Source organism: Ciconia boyciana, chromosome 2, assembly GCF_034638445.1.
Source record: "Ciconia boyciana chromosome 2, ASM3463844v1, whole genome shotgun sequence".
Classification (NCBI taxonomy): Eukaryota; Metazoa; Chordata; class Aves; order Ciconiiformes; family Ciconiidae; genus Ciconia; species Ciconia boyciana.
Genome location: NC_132935.1, coordinates 148,942,845 through 148,963,624, shown reverse-complemented (window position 1 = coordinate 148,963,624; position 20,780 = coordinate 148,942,845). Strand labels below are relative to the sequence as shown.

At 36.1% G+C, this 20,780-nt stretch overlaps 1 protein-coding gene across 1 annotated transcript in view; it reads left to right on the top strand.

Annotated features, from left to right (window-relative positions):
• The window catches only part of C2H10orf67 (chromosome 2 C10orf67 homolog), a gene marked incomplete at its 5' end in the record, with an annotated part of 47,907 nt that overhangs the window by 20,932 nt on the left and 6,195 nt on the right, over nucleotides 1-20,780 (top strand). Inside the window, 6 exon segments of the mRNA XM_072851626.1 lie at nucleotides 1,898-1,963; nucleotides 5,051-5,115; nucleotides 5,466-5,520; nucleotides 13,756-13,763; nucleotides 15,023-15,087; nucleotides 20,023-20,117. Of these exon segments, the coding sequence (XP_072707727.1) occupies nucleotides 1,898-1,963; nucleotides 5,051-5,115; nucleotides 5,466-5,520; nucleotides 13,756-13,763; nucleotides 15,023-15,087; nucleotides 20,023-20,117 (354 nt within the window).

Here is a 20,780-nt window from a genome sequence, read left to right as displayed (position 1 = left end):
TCCCCCCTCCTTTGCATATCCCATTGCAAAATGTTGTCTTGATAGCCGGAATGTGCATAAAATCTTCTTTGGTTAAAAAGCTTTGATCTTTAAAAAGAGGAGCTGGCCATGAAGGCACCTGCTGTAGTGCCCAGCAGTTGGAGATTTCACTCCAGAAATGGAGGTCGTGAAGTTGATACAGACACCAGTATCCAATATACACTGTATAAGGAAAAGTTAACACTTAAAAACGGGATTCAAAGCAGCCACAATCAGTACTAAATGATGATGAAACACATTGGAAGCACTGCCTCTTACCTGGACTAACTAGAAATTACTGATCGATTTCTTGTAGATGGGACTTGGAGTCTGGGTCTTCGTCCTGTGGGCAGGCAGCCAAGCTGTGCACTAGCTGTGGGCAATTGCCTCTCGAATTTCTCTCAAAGCATCATAAGAGAAGGCAAGGACTGAGTCTTTCATAAGGAATAGAGCACTTGCCCAGGGTTCTGATCATTGCTGAACTTGAGGACTTTTGAACCTGTAGCTCCACATACCAATGTCTTCACTGCTCATTTACACTGTGTTGTGGTGGGAAAATACTCTCTTTAAAGCTGGGTACAGGGAGAGCAAGCACAGAAGAGCCATAATCTCTAGGCTACATGTTAGGATACTCAGCACAGAGGAAGGGACTTTTCTATAGATTTGTTCTTTCTTTCTTTGGATTTTTGCTGAGTATTTTTGCTTGGGGGGGGGTGTTTATTGTTTTCTTGTAATTCATGGTCTAATGTAAAATGCATAAATGATCTAGCAAGTCAAAACACAAGGTTGTCCCTTTCTCATGCAGTCACAGCTTTGGTATGTCGTCAAGCTGGTGCATGAGTATTCTGTATCTAGTCTCATGAATTTCATATTCTTTGTGTCCAATGGCACAGCTTGAACAGAACTGGTGGCTTATTCTCATCATAGAGGGGTAGTTAGGCTACTTTTCCATGACTTTGGGATATTGTAATCAAGCCCCATAAAACTCCCAGCAGCATACAATGTCGGCTGCCCTGATTTGTGGCTGAGCATTCTAGCTTCTAGATTATTATGCTGAAGGGGAGCGTTTCTCCATTTTTATGAAAGAAAATTAATGTCAGCGTTGTTCTCAACATTGTCTGGTTTTAAATATGTTCTAAATGCAAATACGGTAAGCCACAAACTCTACTCCTCGTGACACTGAGAAATATAGATGTTTAACTTGCAAGTCCCAAGTGACAGTAGCTCTGACAGAAGTCCCAGGCAGCTCAAACCCAGCAGAGCCAAGGAAGCTTTGCCATGCAATGTAACTGTTTAAGGGAGTTTGATTCTGGAATTTCTGAAGAATTCTTGAAGAATTCTGCTTAAATTGCTCTTTAGGCACAATTCTTTGTCCGCAGTGAGTCTAGATGTGTAATTTGCCTGACAATGTTTGTCTCGCGAGGATACGTTAGAACTTGCTGCAGATGATGTAGCCGTCTGCTGATCTTCCTACAAATTTACAGCAGAACAGTGGAATTGCCCCTGCAGTTGCCAAACTGCCACTGCTGTTTGACTGCAACAGGTTTCCACAAATACCCATTTTTCTGGGAGTTTAAGTCACTGAAGTCTCCATTTCTAATGTTTTCGTCATCTTCCTACCTCCTGTGACATCACACTCTACTCTGCTTATGTCAGAAAAACTTCATATGTGTGACTCTTGTGACATTATTAAACCCCACATAAAAGTATCTAACTATAAGTGAAAATGTCTATCTGTTACCAGTTATGATACAAAAACATGTGTATGTCCACCTGTAGTCTCTGGATCAGGGAGACTGTATTTAGAAAGGATTTTTAGAGAATTGTGCCTGTTTGTAGAATGAAATCCAACATTGATTCTCACATGTTTATGTTTTAGTTGATTGAAACTCAAGAACAAATGAAGGCAGAACTTGAAAATGAAAGATCATTAGTTAAAAATCTGGTAAGATACGTATGTGTACATTATTTTTTGTAAACCACCATTTATTGCAAATCTAATATAATATGCAAAACCCTTGTAATATCCCATAGATTTAATAAACTTATTTTTAAGTAGGGAAGTTGTTTTACTTGTGAAAACAGATAGCAAAAATACTTTACAGTTTAATTTTATTCTTACTGTATTTTGAGAGGAACAGATGTAAACAATGTTACTAGAAATATTTTTGTTTTAAATGCTACTATTTTGATTAGGAGGACTTGGAAAATATTTAAGAAATGCAACATTATTTGAAAGGATTTGCTGCTGCTGTTTACAAATGTCATAGGCAATGATACAGTTTTGTCTTAAAATATTTTTGTATTCTGCATTAGTCTCATAAGAACACTGCCTTTTATTTTCTTTTTACATGATCCAGGAACTTTCCAGACGGCTGGTCCTTTATTTTACCATTTGACTTTTTTTTTTTTCCTAGCCTGATTTTGTACTGGCTTTCACACTGATCACCACTAGTACGTCTTTGTTACAGTAAACTGACTGGGTTTATTATAATAAAAAATAAAACACAGCTTGACTTGCAATCTAAATGTGCTGGAAAAGAATATGATACTGTTTAGAAGAGAAAAGGTTGTGAATAGAAAATCAGTACCACTTCAGTTATTTAAACATTTGCTTTTCTGCAGCTTGTCAAACTTTGTGCCAAGTCATAGCTGCTTTACTTTGTTTTGTTAATCTCAGCACCATGTGTCTTGGGCTTTTTTAATAGGGGGCCAATCCTGCAGCACTTAGTTTTCAGTTTCAGTGCGTCTGGGTAAGTACTGTAGGACTGCATTTTTTTAAATTAGAGAAAAAACAAAATATAATGTTATAGAGTATGTCTTTCAAATCAGTTTGTGAAGGTTAAAAAAAACCCTACAAAATAAGTTGCCTATTAAATAAACTTTAATAAGCACCTTCATAATGAAAATGGTTTATAATTCTCATCACATTTTAAGAAAATTTCTTTAACCTGAAGATGTAAGCAGGACTGTATTGGAACTGGGAAATTATAAATAAAAGATTTTAAAATTTGATTGTCTGAATTTAGGCCAGGGTATAGACTTTGCTCTTTCAAGGAAAACCTTTTGGGATATGAATGTACCAGCTGAGAATGCTGGCTAATGCTAAAAGTTACAGTCTGATTTGTATATTTGCCAAAAGCATTTGAAGGCATTATGGTAAGATGATATAACTGAGGGTTGATTTGGCTTCACAGCCTGTTTCTGAACTGATATGTAACATGAAAACAGCTTAGACAGACTTCTGGATTGTAGCTGAGGCACCTAGAAACATCATTTTAAGTCACAAATTGAGTTGTGATAGTTCTAGAAATCCCAGCGGGATGTTTAACATCAAAGCTTAAGTAGTCAGGTTTGATATATCCTTAACGTATGCAAAAAAAACTAGACACTAGAAAGCTTTTATTAATTCAGGAGAAAAATAAGTTTTCAAAATAAAATTATTTTTTTAAATTGATTGTTAGACATGTTTATTTCTTTATTATTATTATTATTCCAGAGTTAGTTCCAATTTTTACCTAGAAGTGCTTCAACTAAGGGGATCTTTTTGGATGAATTGGGAAAACCTTTTTTGCGCAGATGCAGTAACAGTCTGAGTTCAAAACAAATGAGTACCTAGGAGTCCAACCTTTGCAAAGGCTGTTGAGTGAGATTTGGCCTCACTCTTCCCTCTCCTCCAAGTTCTGAAATCGAGCACACAGTTGCCAAATATCTAGAACATATTTATGAGGTGGGTTCTAAGGTCTTTTAGTGCCCCAAAATAGAGAGTATGCATTGCGATTAATTGTGAAATGTGATGACGATACCTTGACTAATCTGCAATACCTAAGTATTTAACATGCAACTTTTTGTGGCCTTATCTTTTGATTGCATATTATCAAACAAATCAGTATTAAACACAAAAGAAATATAGCAGTAGTGCAGTTAAGTTAGATAAGTCAGAGCAGTAATATGCACAGTGAATGGGAAATAAGATTGAAATTGGAATGCTTATCCTCTGGGAAACAGCAAGGAAGGAGTAGACTCAGTGAGAACTTAAATACTTTGCTCATTGAGACTCCTTGTTGATACTCTGAGTGCATACAAATGTGGAAATGAAAGATGGGCAAGCAGGAGAATAAAAACACTCTCAGAGTACATAGTGCTCAAGAGAAAGAGGAACGAACACTGAATGTAAAAAGTAATTTGTAACTAAGGTTGAATCTGAAAGTATAAATCCTATGACATATGATTGGAATAAAGCATTTATGCTCTCAGAAGATCTTCTCTAAGTTTTAACAAGTTTTTAAAGCCATTTCATGAAGACTATTACATGAACATAGTATTTTCTGTATTACCATACAATTCTGCATATTTTTACTTTATTACAATAAATAAAAATGTTAGTGATATAAAATGACATTTCCTAATAGTTTAAATTCTGGAAAATGTAACAATGTTAGATGAAAATAAACAATTACGGAACAGAATCATTAGCAAAGTGAATTGATAGTAAAATCCTGGAACAAATCTTAGGGGGGAAAATGTCAATTGATTAAATGTTCCCCTTTTGTCATCTTTAATGATTCTGTCAATATTCAGTTTCATTTCATTGTCTATAAACAAAATTTTTGCTTTCCCCTCATTTGAGTAATCTATGAGCAATGCTGAGCATAACACAGAGAGGGCTGGCTTTGTTACAACTCAGTACAAGCCAAGGAGTTGCTGTCACTTTCTAATGTTGTTGACAGTCCCAGCTTATATCCAACTGAGTTTTCAAAGAAAAAGTGTAAGTATTTTTCTCTCTAGTTATTACATCCCCAGATGGTGAACTGAAAGACAGTTTTTCACTGTCATAGATCAAAGTGCTAATACAATTAGCTTTAAATCTGCAAAAAGTTGTATGCTTTCTGAATATGCTATTTACAGATGACTTCTTCTTTTCACATTTTAATACAATTTTTCAATAAACTATAATTCTGGGTTAATATTAGACTTTTTCCAAAAGTTTATGCCTATAGTTTTGCTCATATTTCTTGGTGGTTCCTTTTAGCAACAGGAGAAGAAAGAAGACACCGAGACAAAAGTGCAAAGTGTCCTTGTGTGGCACAGAAAAAAGTATGTCATTATCTTTATTTCCTAAGTAAAATATAGATAGATTTTATTAGCTAATATTGCAAAGTGCTCTGCTTATGTCATACGTCTGTTCTATTTGTCATAGTCTAGTTTTTCTTTTTCCACTGATTTCTCTTAAACCTATGTTTGTGTTTTAACTGAGTAATGAAAATACTTTCCTTACACTGCACTAGTAACTACTATCATTGCAACTATACTCTTCTAAACAGTCTTTTTTTCCATTTAATCCAAATGGAGTTAAGTAACATCACTTCTAGACTTGGCCCTTACCTTCTACTCACTACCCCTTCAAACTGAAACATGTCCTCGCTTTTCCTTGTCCTTTAATCTAGAGAGAATGAACATGGCAGATCACAGGGCACGATGTTTGACAGCTATAATTACCGGGTAAGCATAGCTCAGGGTTTATCCAGCTGAAATCAGTTCAACTGACAAGGTAGGAGTCTGGCGGAAGAAATCCCTTTATTAGCATTGTACCTTATAGCTGGCTAAAAATACTGAAAAACATTTAAATGTTAGACCCCAAATCCCAGTTTTGTCCACAGACAGCAATGCTGTACCAAAAAATACAATGCCATGAGGCACAGGGACAGAAAACTGGGATTCTTGCTGTTTAACATAATACCTACATATTTCAAGACCAAAACCAGCACAAATTCTACTTTAAGCGCATGCCATAGTATTGCAGAAGACCAACAGCTTACTGTGCTAGAACAGTGTTTTGCACACAGCAAGTTTAAAAAAAGGTAGTCCAGGTATTGAATAAACTTTTATTTCTGACGCTTAAGCTGAGAATCATGTTTATTCACATGTGAAAAATCTTTCCTCTACTTCATCAAGATTAACTAGGTAGGATGTGATCCTGAAGGGACTGTGGAAATAGAAGCAGAATTTAAAACGCTGCTAGGGCATTTGGGTAAAGCTGGCAGCTGACTTAGTAACTAGCAGGAAAATCCTATCTAGTATCTAGGTCCTAAGTGGTGCTAGGAGGCTCTTGAGAAATGACCACAATAACTGCCGTGGAGGTCCTCCAGTTTCTCTATGTTTTTATACCTGATATGATGTGTAGTTGCTTATTCTTGCAAATGTGTGCACTTCATTTGTCCCAGCCTTCAAGGAACAATAGTGTATGCATCATAAATATATACAGCTGAAGGAAATCTGACAAACAGATAAATATATATAAGGTGATCTTACTGCATTGTAGCTGTCAGCACCCGAAGGCTGTTTCAGGTTGTTAAGAAAACATTGAATTCTCTTGAGATGAAAGTAAAGATTTTTGCAAAACAGGAAATGTTATTGGGGTATAGAAGAGTCTGCAAATATATACATAACTAGATTTTTAAATGGTTTTAATGCTTAGTATAATTTTCAAAAGCCTATAGCCATCTATCTCCCAAACACTTTAAAAAAATGCCCATGGTCAAGTAAATGTACTAACTCGACAAAGCAGTTCATTCAAGCAATTCGTTTGTCCTCCATGAAATTCTAGTTTCATTTGAAATGTCATGGGAGGGGATTCCAGTGGCAGTGGCCTAACTCATTTTATAAGAAAATTATATGTCTTTGTGTTATTCTTGATGTTTAGGGAGTAACTCTCTATTTATTCTTTCCTTTTTTCATGCTGAATGATCAAAACCACTTTGATTTATGGAGAGAAAGAGAAAAAGTGTGATCTGCTTTACGTAAGTCATCCTCCCTTTCCAAAGACTTACTCTTGCAAGTCCTTCTGCACACTTGCCAACTTTTGAATCCTTTAAGTAGAAAAACATGTAAGAGTAGTAAGGAAAAATCTTTAAATATTTTAATAGGATTTGAAGGTTTTCCTTTAAAAAATGCTCTTTCCTCCCTTGTAAGAATGATTAGCATTTACGAATCTATAACCAATTTCCATTAGTTGCTCAAACTATTTAAAAACTCATTCTACTATGAGGTTTCTGAATGTGACCATAATCAAATAAAAATGTAATTTGTCATCTGTACCTACTACTACATCCAGTCATTTACCAAAGGTATGAGGAAAGTCAAACTGTTTTGATTTCTCTTTTGCTATGGATTATATTTTAAACATTTCAGAAAAATAATTGCTGGGAAAATTAATATATATATATTTGTGGACACTCTTTAACTTTTGCAGAATATTTTTATAATACAGAATAAGTGTAGTGAACCATTATAAGAACAAAGGATTTTTTAATTGTCTTATTATTCTTAAAGTTAGATCGAGTTTAGGTTTCACAATGCCTTTATTTGAGTAAAGGTTGTTGATATCCCTGATCTTCCTAAAACTTCAAATAATAGGAAAAAAAAGTGAATGTTTAGAAGCTAATATCTAAATCAATCTATTAATTAGCCTCACTTTTTGAAGCTGAATTTCCTTCAACAGTTATTTGACATATCCTATTAATCATAGTTAGATTTGGAAATCTATGGCATGTGGTGAGAACAAGCCATATGCTGAGATAAACTGAACTGGAGCACATCTAGGTTAGTTGAAATATGTGTGATGTTTGAAAGTGGTATTTCATTGTATTAAAACAAAAAATTGGTATACTGTTGGTAGTATTTGTTACTTAGATTTACGGCTTGAAGTGTTATAGACATAGAGGAATATCCTTTATTGAAGAATTTAATTTATATTCATGTTTAATGGATTCAGTATCATTTAAGTACTACTTTGACACTTACCCAGATGTCTACTTGCCCTAGTGCTTTAATCATACAGTAAAATCTCAGCAGCGATAACATAAAATTTCAAGCTCAGTAGCAACAATGTAAAATTTTGACAGAAAATCAGCCTCCATGCTACCTCCAAAGCCTTTTTCTGTCCTTTTAAGGACAATATCTTCTTCAAGCAGAGGGAGATTTTTGTTCAAAACCAAAAAAAATGCTTTGATACTATGAGAAATGTCTTGCTACAGAATTTTCCCTGGTCTTGCACAGATGTGCATCCTACCCCCTGAAGTTTATGTAGGGGTTGAAAATTAGGTCTTCACCAGAAACTTATCTCATATAGCTGTGACGTTGAGGGGTATAGGGGATGAAGAGCTGTAGGCAATAGTTACGTCATTTCTGTACTCAAAAAGCCTACATTCAAGTGCTTCTGCATGCCTAGACTCTTACTGAAGGGTTGTTAGTTTTTCCAGCAAACCTTTCCCAGTGCTGGGCTGGTCTGTTTGAAAAGAGTAGACCTTTTGGCTAAAGGTAATGTGGCCAGTGGCAGGGAAGGAAAGATACAAAACTGAAAAGTTAAAAGAATCCAGTTAAAAGATTCCAGCTTATATAAAACAATAGCACTTAACATTTGTGCATGAATCATTCTTTAGATCTCATCTTTTACTCTAGTACAATTTGATAAAATAAGAGTTTCAGTTTTTCCAGTATTCTATCAGGTTTTTGTGGTTGCAAATGCTTTTTTCCTCTTGCATCTTTTAGTATTTTGTGAATTTTCCTGTTATAAATGTGTCAAAAATCCACTATTCATGGACCAAATCTGTACCTGTCTGAATATACCTGAGGAACCGAAGGAGCACTTGATTACAGTTTCACCTTTAAAATTACCTGGCCTAGTTCTTCTCTTGTTAGAAATGTTTTGAGGGGTTAGAAATACTGCTAACATTTTTCTGTGTTCCTCTAATACCTGATTCTCCTTTTCTATCTGTCGTCATCCTTGGCTGTATAATATTTTTTGACCAATTTACTGCTGCTATTTCACAATCTTTTTTCCTGTTAGCTGAATTTCTAAGAATATCCCATCCATAATAACCATAGCTCTGTTATGGTTTTACTAGTACTCATACTGTTGTTCTTTCTAGTGCCTACAACCTTCATAATTGCTATTGTGCTTTAAAACACATCAGAGAGAATAGGATTTTAACCTGGTGAACTAAAAATTCATTTATCAGAGCTGTATGGTTTTGTCTTGATATTGATCCATACTGTATTGATCCTGCAAGAGAGTACATGAATCCTCCTCCTCCACACACCCTTCTAAAAAGAGCAAAGCACATTTATTCCCTTTGGTCTCGTAAACAAGCGGATAAATGCGGAGACCTGACCGCTCCTGACTGGCCATCACAAGGGGGTGTGGGGATGTCCAGGCCTAACCTGACATCCTGCCCCCAGCTCTCCAGTCCTGGGAGGACGGTGCCTCTCAGAAACCACGTAGACTTTGGTATGGCCTGAAGTGCTTTCAAGATACAATCTGCTGTTAATGAGTAAAACACTGAATGATATTGGTAAGGTTCTGCTGTATAGTTTTTTAATTTTTGAATGTGGGTTTGAAGGAACACACAATAGCACATTCAGTAAAGTTCAATTACTTTTCAATTACTATTCAATTACTATTAAGTACACATACGGTGTTAGCTGATATTTTGCTTGGTGTTTGTACTGTAGCAGATTTGGTTGTGTAATTTTGTTTTGTAGATAGAGCAGGGGACACCTGCATTCACCTATAGAAATTTTTATGTATCTAGATAGGGATTATATTTACACTGGAAAATCCATTTTGAAGATTTTGAAAATAATAGGATATATGTTTATACTCTGTTTCAGCTGATGACTGCATACTGCACTGTTGATAAAACAGGATACATACGCAAGAAGAATTAGTGTTTATTACAGATAAACACTAATTCCAGAGATGGAAAAGTATATTAGAATCATGGGATCATAGAATCACTTAGGTTGGAAAAGACCTTTAAGATCGTCAAATCCAACCATAGATCATTCTAGCTAGTCCCGTCAATGGGGAGGTTTTTCTTATTGAATGTTTCTCATTATTTTCTTAATTTAGAGCAAATAATTCATATCCAAGTAATATCATGATGGGAAGAGTATAACAGTAGAGTAGAAAGAGTGTGACAGATAATAGGATTGCCACAGTTCCCCTGAAATCTGTTTCATATCCTTGTGTCTCTCATTTGTACTTCCATCTCTTGGTTTCATTCTGTTTTCTAACATCCCTAAATTCATCCCTTAATTCCTAATATTTAGGACAGACTGAATGGTTTTCTTCATTACTATTTATATTCTTCAAGATTTACTCCTTGTTATTGTAAAACCATTGTATATGGTATTATAATAATACCATAATTAATGGGAAAAATATTTATTAGGGTTTAAATCTGTCCTATTAATACTGTTGAGGCTCATTCAGGTTTGCCCAATCTTTCTGAACCTAAGTAGACTAACAGGAGTGAATTTTCTGTATGATCTTAAAAGACCATAAAACCATTTTGATGCCACTTGTATTGCAAGTAGTGGAAGCTGTAAATATATCCAAAAAAGGGGATGGTAACCTTTGGCTTGCACATAAATCTTAAGGTTCTAGATTTTTTTTTTAAATGGCTCAAGTAATTGTAATTTCAGGGCTTACGAAAGAGGAAAGAGTACTCCTGAAATTCCCCAAAATGGAAGATTCTCCGTCAGGTCACTGTGTCTATTTACAACATACTTCTAGATTAGGCATAAAGTGAAAATCCATCAAGCCCCCTGAGCAAGTCTATAAACCCATTGTATCTTCATCCACCTCCAGGCCTCCATGGCTGTTGAGCCAACAGTGTTTAGTTTTAGGCAATTAGGACTCTTGTCCAGGGTGAAATCTAATCATATTTTGAAATGCAGTAGTTAATCATTTTTAGCAATATAGCTGTAAGTAGCTTTTTGTACTGAGATAAATAGGATATGTTGTATTCCAAACTTTCACCTTTTAAGATGAAAATGAGATTGGGAGGAGGGGCAGATGTTACCAAAAGACGAGTTGCAGAATGCTCTTTCCTACTCAGTAAGTTACAGTTCCAGTGTCTGAAAGCTAAGTGTGTTTGAACAGTGGATGAAAAGCTTAGTAAACATGAAAAACTTTAGTTATTAGATTCTGGCCATGCTTAATTTGCTAAAAATTAATTATGTATTTGGTTACATATCTGAAATATATCAAAGGTCTTCCCTGAAATACAGTTCTTACAATAACCTTGCTAATATGCAACATCCTAACTTAGGCTACAGAGGAGCTCAACTTCCTTACCAAAGTTAAATTTTGGAATCCTGTTCAATAGGATTCATATTTTGATTTCCAGGAGGCAATAGACTTTATTTGCAAGGTTTAGATCAAGGTTCAGTTCTTTCACATTGCCTGAGGTACTGAGGTATTGTAACCATGCTGAAACACTACCTAAGCAATAACTTCCTCTGCCAAATATGTGGTTAGTTTTCATCTGTACTAAAAGGTGTATCAAGCAAACTTATGTAATGAAATTTGGTATTTTTGCAAGCTATTCATTTGCAAATAACGTGCCCTCGTAATTCCTATTACATAGAAGCTTATATAAGGAGACAAATATATATAGTTATGTGCTGGGAACACTTCATTAATGACACAGAGAAAGGATTTCCTGTAGAACAGATGGCCCTTGTAGTGTTAACCAAACTGTTCATCTAAACCAGCATTGTCTGGAACCTAATGCCCTCAGGCAAGGATCCGACCCAGTTGTGGAGAGGCACCATGCAATCATGACAGATGGTCATGTGTTGAGGCAGTCCAAAGACCATGCATATGTGCCAAGGGTGGTTGTTGAGAGCTGAAGCTCACAGTGGCGAATATTCAGTAGGATTATGGTTATGGGGTGTCCTGGTGCCCTACTCTGAACAACATTAATGTAAAAAAACGAAGGCACATGAGACCTTAAATTGAATGGAAGGAAGAAAGCAATAGTTGCTTAGCCCTTCACCCAGGTTTCATTGCATAGATCAATAGGAGGCAGAAATTTGTTTCATTAGCTTCAGTCAGCTTAAAGAGGGTATAAAATTTAGTCCATCGTTCTGCAGTGAGTTGAATGAGTGACAGTAATAAATACTTAGAATTATACATTTCCAACTTTTGAAAGGCAAAAATTTCAATGCACTAATGCGCTAATTGTTCTTACATTAGTGTTTAGTGTTCCTTAACAATTTTATATATAAATCTGAATAAAATATTAATTAGGCCTGCCTGAGGTTTTAAAGCTGAAGAATATGAAATACGGTTTAAATAGCAAGGACTTTTCTGATGAAGAGATTGATCCAGACTCCTTCCGTATTAAGAACACGCTTCAATCAGCTGGAGGTGCTCTTAAAAAGGGACAGGAGTCTCACTTGTCTTCAAAAGTTGAATTTTAATCCAGTTTATGGTTGCTTTCCACATTTGAAAAGAGATTTGCTCTTCTTTTCGGCCAGGAAGAGCGTAGTTTTGAGAGATGCACGTGATGACAGACATTTCAGAGGAGTAAATAAAAACAAAGTAGAAAGAATATCAAAGCACAGAAGGGATTAAAGTGATCTAATGAGAAACATGGTAATGGTTTGCAATGAGGAAGAAGAGTGAGCTGGAAAAATGTAATGGAGATAATTTATATGTTTAAAATTGAACTGGTTGAAGCCTAGAAAGTAGCTGCTGTTAGCATTAGTTTTAAAGTGGGGGGGTTTTACAATCTTTTCATAGCAAATGTTACAGGAAGCACAAGTGTGACTGTCATTAATTTCTTTTTGACTGCCATACTGAACTGGAGTTTGGAAGTGCCACCGCTTCATCATGGGACCATCCCAAGAGCTGGGGATCTTCAGATTGTGGAAAGTCTTTACACATGGTCTTTTCTACCCTGCCATGTCGCAGCAGTCAGTGAGGGTATCAATACGGCTTACAGAAGCCCTATTATGCTTATATTTCAAGCAGCTGGGCATCAAATCTTGTGGCTTTAGAGCCGCCTTGCACCATTATCCCACGGCTTGAGATCTAGCCCATTTTGTGTGTAGCTGCAATGGGCCTGAATCTTCTTTTGCAAACTCTCCATTTACCCAGATATATTGCAACTGAAATCTAGGGTGTTACACCAGTACAAAATCCATGTGTAGAAGGAGAATTTGACCATGCAATTGGTTTTGCAGTCATTTAGTAATAATTAATATTTACAGTTAATTTCATTTGCAGCCTTCACAGTATGTAGATAGAATGACTTTTCTTTATTTAAAAAGGCCTAATACTGAAATGTATCTGCAATACTATCTATTCTTTAACTCTGGTGTTTACACGTCTGAACTAGCCACATAGCTACCAACGTGTGTATTTGAGAGAAAGCGGAATGTATCTGCAGCTGAAAAAACAAAATGATGACTTGATCTGGATAGGGCTAGGGTTTAATACAAAACACTACCAAAAGCTTGGAAGTTCTGTTCAAACAGACAGGTGGATAACGTATTTGAATTACCAGGTTCATGTCCAGTGTGTCTGTGCGGAGATCTGTGGAAATGTAATAGGAATGCAATGTCTCTTGGGGGAGGGAATATGTATTTGTGTGAGATGTGAAGAAGCAGGAGGAGATGGCTGGGGAGAAGACTGAACAAGCATCTCATCTTTGTTTTTTTCAGATTTGCTCTGTGCTGTGTAGAATATAATTTACAGTTGGAGAAGTAATATATATGACACCCTCCTGAGAGAGAATGGAAGATTTGAGGTTGCTTAATTTCTTTCAGATTTCTGATATGGCATGCCTAGTCAATGGTGTCTCTTTTCCTGAATGATAAAAGTATTACAGGAAACTAAAACAGGTTTGTGTGCTCATTAGACTTTATTTGGTCAGTTTTCAGCACTGCAAGTAGAAGAAAAAGAAGTTGTAATGACCAATCTGCCAAAGCCAAGTAAAACTGAAATGATAATGCCAGAGGAGAAAAGAGAATTGGAAAAGGAACATCCTATGAAACAGAAATATCTTACAAAACAGAAGAAAGAACTTACTGACAAGGTGATCTTTTAATTATTACATGCTAAAACTTTTAGGTATATGTTTTATATATATTTATGTACAGGCCTTTTAAAAGTCTATGTATCTCACAGAATTACTGCGTCTTTTAACATTTTAGTTGCTAAAGTAATAGTAGTAGTAGACATTTATGTGGCAGCTTTATCCCAGGACCTTACAGAATTTCTCATGACATTTCTCTGAGAGAAATAGGAATCAGCTTCCCAGAAAGGAGAGTGAAGATCCAAAGTCACACAGGCTGTGTCTAAGTTGTATGGCATGGGTGCTCCGTGGGCACCTGCATCGGCACTTCCATCCAATCACCCAGGCTGGAAATGTGCCACAGCTCCCTTCTAGCCTGGGTACCTGGATCTTCCTAGCTCTTACACTTAACATGGGACTGATTTGAGTCAGGGCATCCACACAGAAGCAAAGATTAGGAAGCATTCCTGGACCACAAGTATAGACATAATCGTGAAAATCAGAGTTAGGCCTGAGTCAGGAGTTCAATTCTTTGTTCTAATCGCTTGACCATGTACTTTCCACAGACTACTGTTCTTGCCATGGGGAATTTGTGATGATAGGTCTTGAGTCCTCGTCCATTTAAGGCAATGGCAATTTCACCATTGATAGCAGTAAGATGAGGTTCAGACACATATACATAGGACAAGATTGCATTTAATTATCCACAGTGCTGTTTTTATTATAGTTGCCAAAATGTTGCCTGTCGCAATCTTTAGAAACAAAGAAAAAAATGAGCCGACTTTGAACTACAGGCTTAGGTTACAAAACCTTTCCGTTTTTGACAAGATACTGGAAATATCTAACAGCCCAAACAGGAAAACTTGTCCCAAGAATAGCACTGTGTACGAGCAAAACTTTGTATTTGTTTTTGCATAGCTGGCAAAGAAAATAAGCACTGTTTTACTTACTTTCAGATAACATATGTAGTACCTAAGCAGCAAGCTGAAACTGAGAAACTGAAGAAACAAAAAGGTCAAGAAGGGCAAACCACAGAAAGGTAGTGGCGAAAATTTTTAAGATGTGCTTTGAAGACATTTGAGAAGCCTCTGTGTTGACTTAACTTCTCTTTACACTTTTTCTTTCTATCTTAGAAAGGAAGCTGAGCAAAGCAATACAATATGGGAAAAGAAATTCCAGATTCTACAGAACAGTTTTAGTATTACTGCATTGATTGCATTGATAAAATACTTCAGGCCTATAGATTTTGCAGATTATATTTGTGAAAATTAAGGTAGTTATATGCATTATTCTGTTACCTAGTCAGTAGCACCTGAGGATGTAATAGCTAGGTTTAAAAGACTGGAATTAAATATTAGTGGACTGAACAATATACTGTTAACCTGCTTGTAACAATGATAAACACTTCAGACAGGTAATTTTGTACGATTGTGTTAATAGTACTCAGTTCTTAAAAACGAAACTTGTTTTGTGTGATGTTAGACTACCTTTTTCTTTAATGTCTCTCTTATGGCAGTCTTGAATGAGATTTTAAGCTGTTAATACTCTTTTTTTAGCCTATTTCTTTCTCTTTGTCTTCTTTCCTAATGCCCCTCCTTCCCAGAATTCTTTTTCATCTCCCTTGTGTCATACTTCACCATTTTCTGTCACTACACTTTCTCTACCCCAGAATCACAGTGCTTTCTTCTGGTTTTCATGTGGTCACAGTTCTCCTTTATGCATACTTTTTTCCTCAGCCAGTTTTCTCCTCTGCTCTATCCATCTTCTCTAGAATCTTCATCTTCCTTCTCTATATTCTGAAACATTTTGGCTGAAAAATGCTGGTTGTCGAAACCCACAAGTTCCCTCTGATCATCAAATGTAATGAACTTCTAGCAGAAGAACACAGAGGCTCCCATCGAGCTCTGCTCAGAGTCATAGAGACGGGCTGAGAATTGTAGTGCTTCTAGGTCACACAGCTCCAGCACAACTACTCAGGACATAGCTTTCTGATTTGCCATGAAGCTGTGACTGAGATTGAAAACCTTGGAAAAATTATGAATTCCCTTAGTCTAAAGGTGATCCTGGTATAAATCTTGCCCATTGGAAAAGGCTGATGATGTTTCTTGAGCAAGTAGCACTTGGACAGCCAGATGTGCTAGGACTACATCTATACTGACAAATAATTTTTAATGGTGTGGACACTCACATTTGTCCTTGGGTCTTGGTTCTCTATCAGCCTCAGTGTGTCTCTATTGCTTCACTCATATTCTTTTTTGGAACAGAGCAACCAATTCCTCAAGACAAAATCCTAGAGCAGTTATGGTGCTAGTTTGTTCCCTATAGGCCATACAGATGAGATGGCATGCCCACATAACACCAGGCCACATCTCAGAACATGCAACATATATGTTTGGCACCATGCTATAAAAACACCTCTCTCATAGGCCATGACATAGCCCAGTGCTATTTTAGGTACAAAACTACAGACCTAGAATATCTAAAATCCACACATGTGCCCCGTGGGACCCAACCTGGCCCAGTATGAATGCACCCAGTCCACTCTGGAGGTCACTAGTACTGATCAGTGTGGACAACAAGTTGTGTGGCATGTCTTAGGTCTATGATTTTCTCCCTGCAGCAAAATCGTTCAGTAGTGCATATCTTACGCAGGGTACTCGGCATCTTTATTGTCTGAAGAAGCATGCAGGATTTACTAAGACTGAACTCAACAGCACGCAAATAGGGTGGAAAACCTCGGTAGCATCCATTCTAACGAGGGTTGTCAGAGCTTCCAGAGTCCCTACTATGAACCTAGGAACTGGAGTCTGAAAGCTCTGGGACAAGATGTGGAAACTGTAGGGTTTACAGCCAAAGGTAGTTTGTATGTGAGTGCTGCCTGGAATGGCAGGATAGGAGAGCCCTAGCAGATGCCAAATTACTTCAGTATGTTCTTGGTGGTATCTTTGCTACTGTTATAGGGGTGAATCAGACAAACTTTAATTTCAAATTTATGGAGTCCTGTGGACTCTCTTTACTCTTGTAAACATCATATTTCATTTTTTCCAAGACTTTTTTTTTTCAGAATTTCAAGTTTATTTCAAATCCATCTGGACTGATACCAAATTTTAAAGAACAAAATTTCCCACCACCTGCACATTCTACTGTATTTCAGACAGTTCTTTTCCTGTATTTTTTTATCTCCACAACACCAATCAAAGGTGTGGAAATGCAGAAATTCCTGTCCTACAAATGGTGAACTGTAATGAAGGTACATCCATTGCACAGCAAACTCTCTGTATTGTACTTCATGCTTGTTTATTTTGATACAGTATCTCTAAGGTCAATGGATAGTTTCTCATTAAGTTCAGTATTCACTGAAATAGGCCCTGAGTTATCTTCTCATCTGAAAATGGTGAGAATAGACTATGTTGATAATATAATGACAGTGGTATCAGTGTTTTTAGTAATAAGGCAAGTCTCTGTAGAAAAATTAAGTTCTATTATTCTTACCAGGTCTACTTTAATGAGTATACGCTGTGTTACCTAAATAGGTAGGTACTGGAGGATTTTTTTAAGAGAGACCATTAAAATTATTTGCTTAAATAAGAGATTAATTTGTCATTTTATATATAGCTAATTGTTGTAACATCATAGAAACAGATTAATTTTGACGAAAAGCCAATTAATGGTGAGATCTGAATAGACTAAACATTTTTGCTTCATTTTTTTCTGACAGTTTGTTAAAGAACCATGCAAATTATTTTTTCATGACAGTGCGACTATCTGGGCAGCAGATATTTTTCTTTAATTTAGCCTGTACATTGTTATAATTTTATTATACTCATATTTTTTAAAAAATAACGACAAAACATGAGCCCTCTTGTGGCCAAAGTATCTTCTATGTGTCTTATGAAATCATCAAAGCCTGTGTGGCCTGGTGAACGAAGTGCCTGAAAAATATCTAGAGAACATTGAAGTAAATGTGTTTAGTTAGTACTCCTAATGTCAGTTCTCCTTCATTCTTCATAACAATTAAATCCATTTAAGTTTTCCTTTACATCTTTCTTAATTTACTGTTTGTAGCTAAAATGCCTATGAACTTCTGGGTTTGTAACCAGACACAAACAGGACACAGAACTCCAAGATTTCTAATAACTTTGTCCATTCTGGTATAATTGCTGTGAAAGGTGCTAGTTAATGTAAAATGGTTTTTGTGAATACAGGGGTTTTTTACTTTAAAATCTTCATACCTATCAATGATTTGAGTCATAGGACCCAACATGACTATCAGTTAGAGCTGTCTTTTAGTTATTACTGAACTGGAGCTGAACTCCGGTGATTTTGAGGCAGAACAGGCTATATTTCATTGCCACTTATCACTCTTTCCTCACAAATTCAAGGGAAAATAATCCAAACAATCCAAACTACATATTCTTATTTGAGAAAAATTTTTATCACCTGATACAATTTTTCATCTTTTCTGAGTTTTTTTTCTTCCCTTCATTAAAAAGTTCTGTTTCTGCAGTGTAATACCTTTATTTGTAAAGAAAGAGGAAAAATTTTACAGCTGTTCAAATTACCTCATGAACTGGACCTTGAGAAATTAGGTAGCAATTTTCAATGATTAGATAAAATATCAGCACTCTGTGGTTAAAGTTATAGTAAATGTACAGACAGAAAAAGGATGGTATTTTAAATTTAAAGTGTGTATTCTACTCCTCACAGATTTTTCCACTGCATAAGGTCTGTTACTTTACTCATACATTTAATGCATTAAGGCAATTAATTGCATTTTAATGTATATGTGTCCCATGGATTGCTGAATGCTTACTGGTTATTTGTTCTAATTTTGCTGATCGATAGTGTTTGCTTAATTATTTCCTCTGAGGCCTGAAAAAGATACAAAAAAGTACATTTTTTGTAACTGCCTATTTTCAAGTTGTGCTGGAGAGTATTGATTGCAATATCTTAACCTTCTTCTGAAACATGCAGTACTATCTTGTGTACATAATTTGTGTGTACAAATAACACATAAATTGTGCCTTTGCTGACACACATCACTAGGTAAACGTAACACCCATCTGCAGTATATGAATGAACCATAATGATAACTTTTTCGGCCAGTTTGTGAATTCAGACCTGTGCTGTAGGTTGCCCCTTCTATCCACCTGAGAGAAGGCAGAGAGATCAGGAACTGTAAGGTTTGGTATATTACTCGCTCTGTGGGCTACTCACATTGTATGTCTTAACACAGCAAGGGCAGCCGCTACTAAAAAGCCACCTACCCTCCTCTTATGCAAGTGGGTACAGCAGGCGAAAGTGAAATTTTGGTCCTTCTTTTTTCCAGGGCAGTTAAATAGGGGAAGACACATTCTAGTCTAGGTGCAGGACTAGCACAGGCTGCTTACTCCCTGGGTCAGGGGAGGAGGCTCCTTAGTAACTCAGAGGCCTTTGGGATTTAATTTAAATCCTCTAGATTTCAGAAAGGTCTTCAGTCAACCCCCCTTTGGATGGACCTGGATTAGCACAACTTCATATTGTCTCTAACTCATGTTAGGTTGTGTTCTTGCAGATCAGACACGCAATACACCATGCTTGGAGGAATTTAAGAAAATTATTTTGGCAGAACAGAATTGGCAGGTGTAAATGTTTAAAATTCGTTTATTGCATGGCAGTTGGTCTTAAACAGAAGAATTACTTTTATTTTCTTCATACGGAGTTGTAAGTGTTTTGTCCCCTTTCATGCTGTTCTGACAGCATGGTAAGAATTTCAGGGAGAATGAACAAGGGTGGAGCTTGTCAAATTGAAAACATTTTGAGTTTACCATCACTAGCATAATGAATGTTCAAACACAGAGTTGCATTTAAATAGTACCTTCCAATGATTTTTTTTTCCTGATTGAAGTCACATATCAAATTTAGTTGCAAATATATTCAACTCTCAATGTAAAAGATGTACAGTTCAGGTACAGTCAAGTTAAAACGTAATCCCCTGACTTAAGAATTATTATACAGTGATGGCAATTCCATATTCAATTAGAGTCAACAAAATGTTACCTACTTTTAAAAATCTTTTGTTAATGTTGATTTCTCACTGATCAGCTTACATGTCTTAAGCTATACTTTCTTGAAATGTGTTGTTTGTGATTAGCATGTTACTTACAGGTGGCTTGTCCTGTTTGTGTTGAAAATTATACAAGAGATATGAAGGGATTCAGAGCTGGGTTATATTTGCCTTCAACTTTGGTATGTAACTTCTTTTTTTTTTCTAAACATAAATGTTTAAATATGTTCTGTACTTAATAATGATAACATTTTTGTCAATTTTGTGATGTACAGGATAAGATCTTTATATATCCAAGAGTCAGCATTTATCATTTGCATAATGGAAGATTGTTTCAATGGGAGAGTTTCTTAGTGTCAATGACTTGCTGCAGACATATATGGAATCTCCCATTTCTCTACAATATTAATTACGATTATTTACATGCATTTTATATTATTGTTTATTTTTTGAAATATTTAACTTATTCAAATTTTCTGAGTTTTTTGTTTTCAAATGCATGCAGTAACAAGTATTTGTGAAAAGCATGCCAGCTTCACTGTTAAAGCCAGCTGCAATATAAAAAAGAAAAAAATTATGTGCCATTGCAACCATCTGCATATGAACTGAAGTAGTATTGTCTCAGTGGTTAGCAAGGCCAGTATAAGCCTGATTCATCCAGTACTAAAATAAATGAGGAGACCAAAATGACTTACATGAGAAATGAATAGGTTTCTAAAGTTACGAACCCCACCAGCTGCCTAACCGGTAAGAGTTTAATTTGTCTTGCTACCTTTTAAGCCTAATACCTCAACCTCAGTGGGTAGATTATCAGATTGCTTAAGGGATGGAGAATTCTATACCCA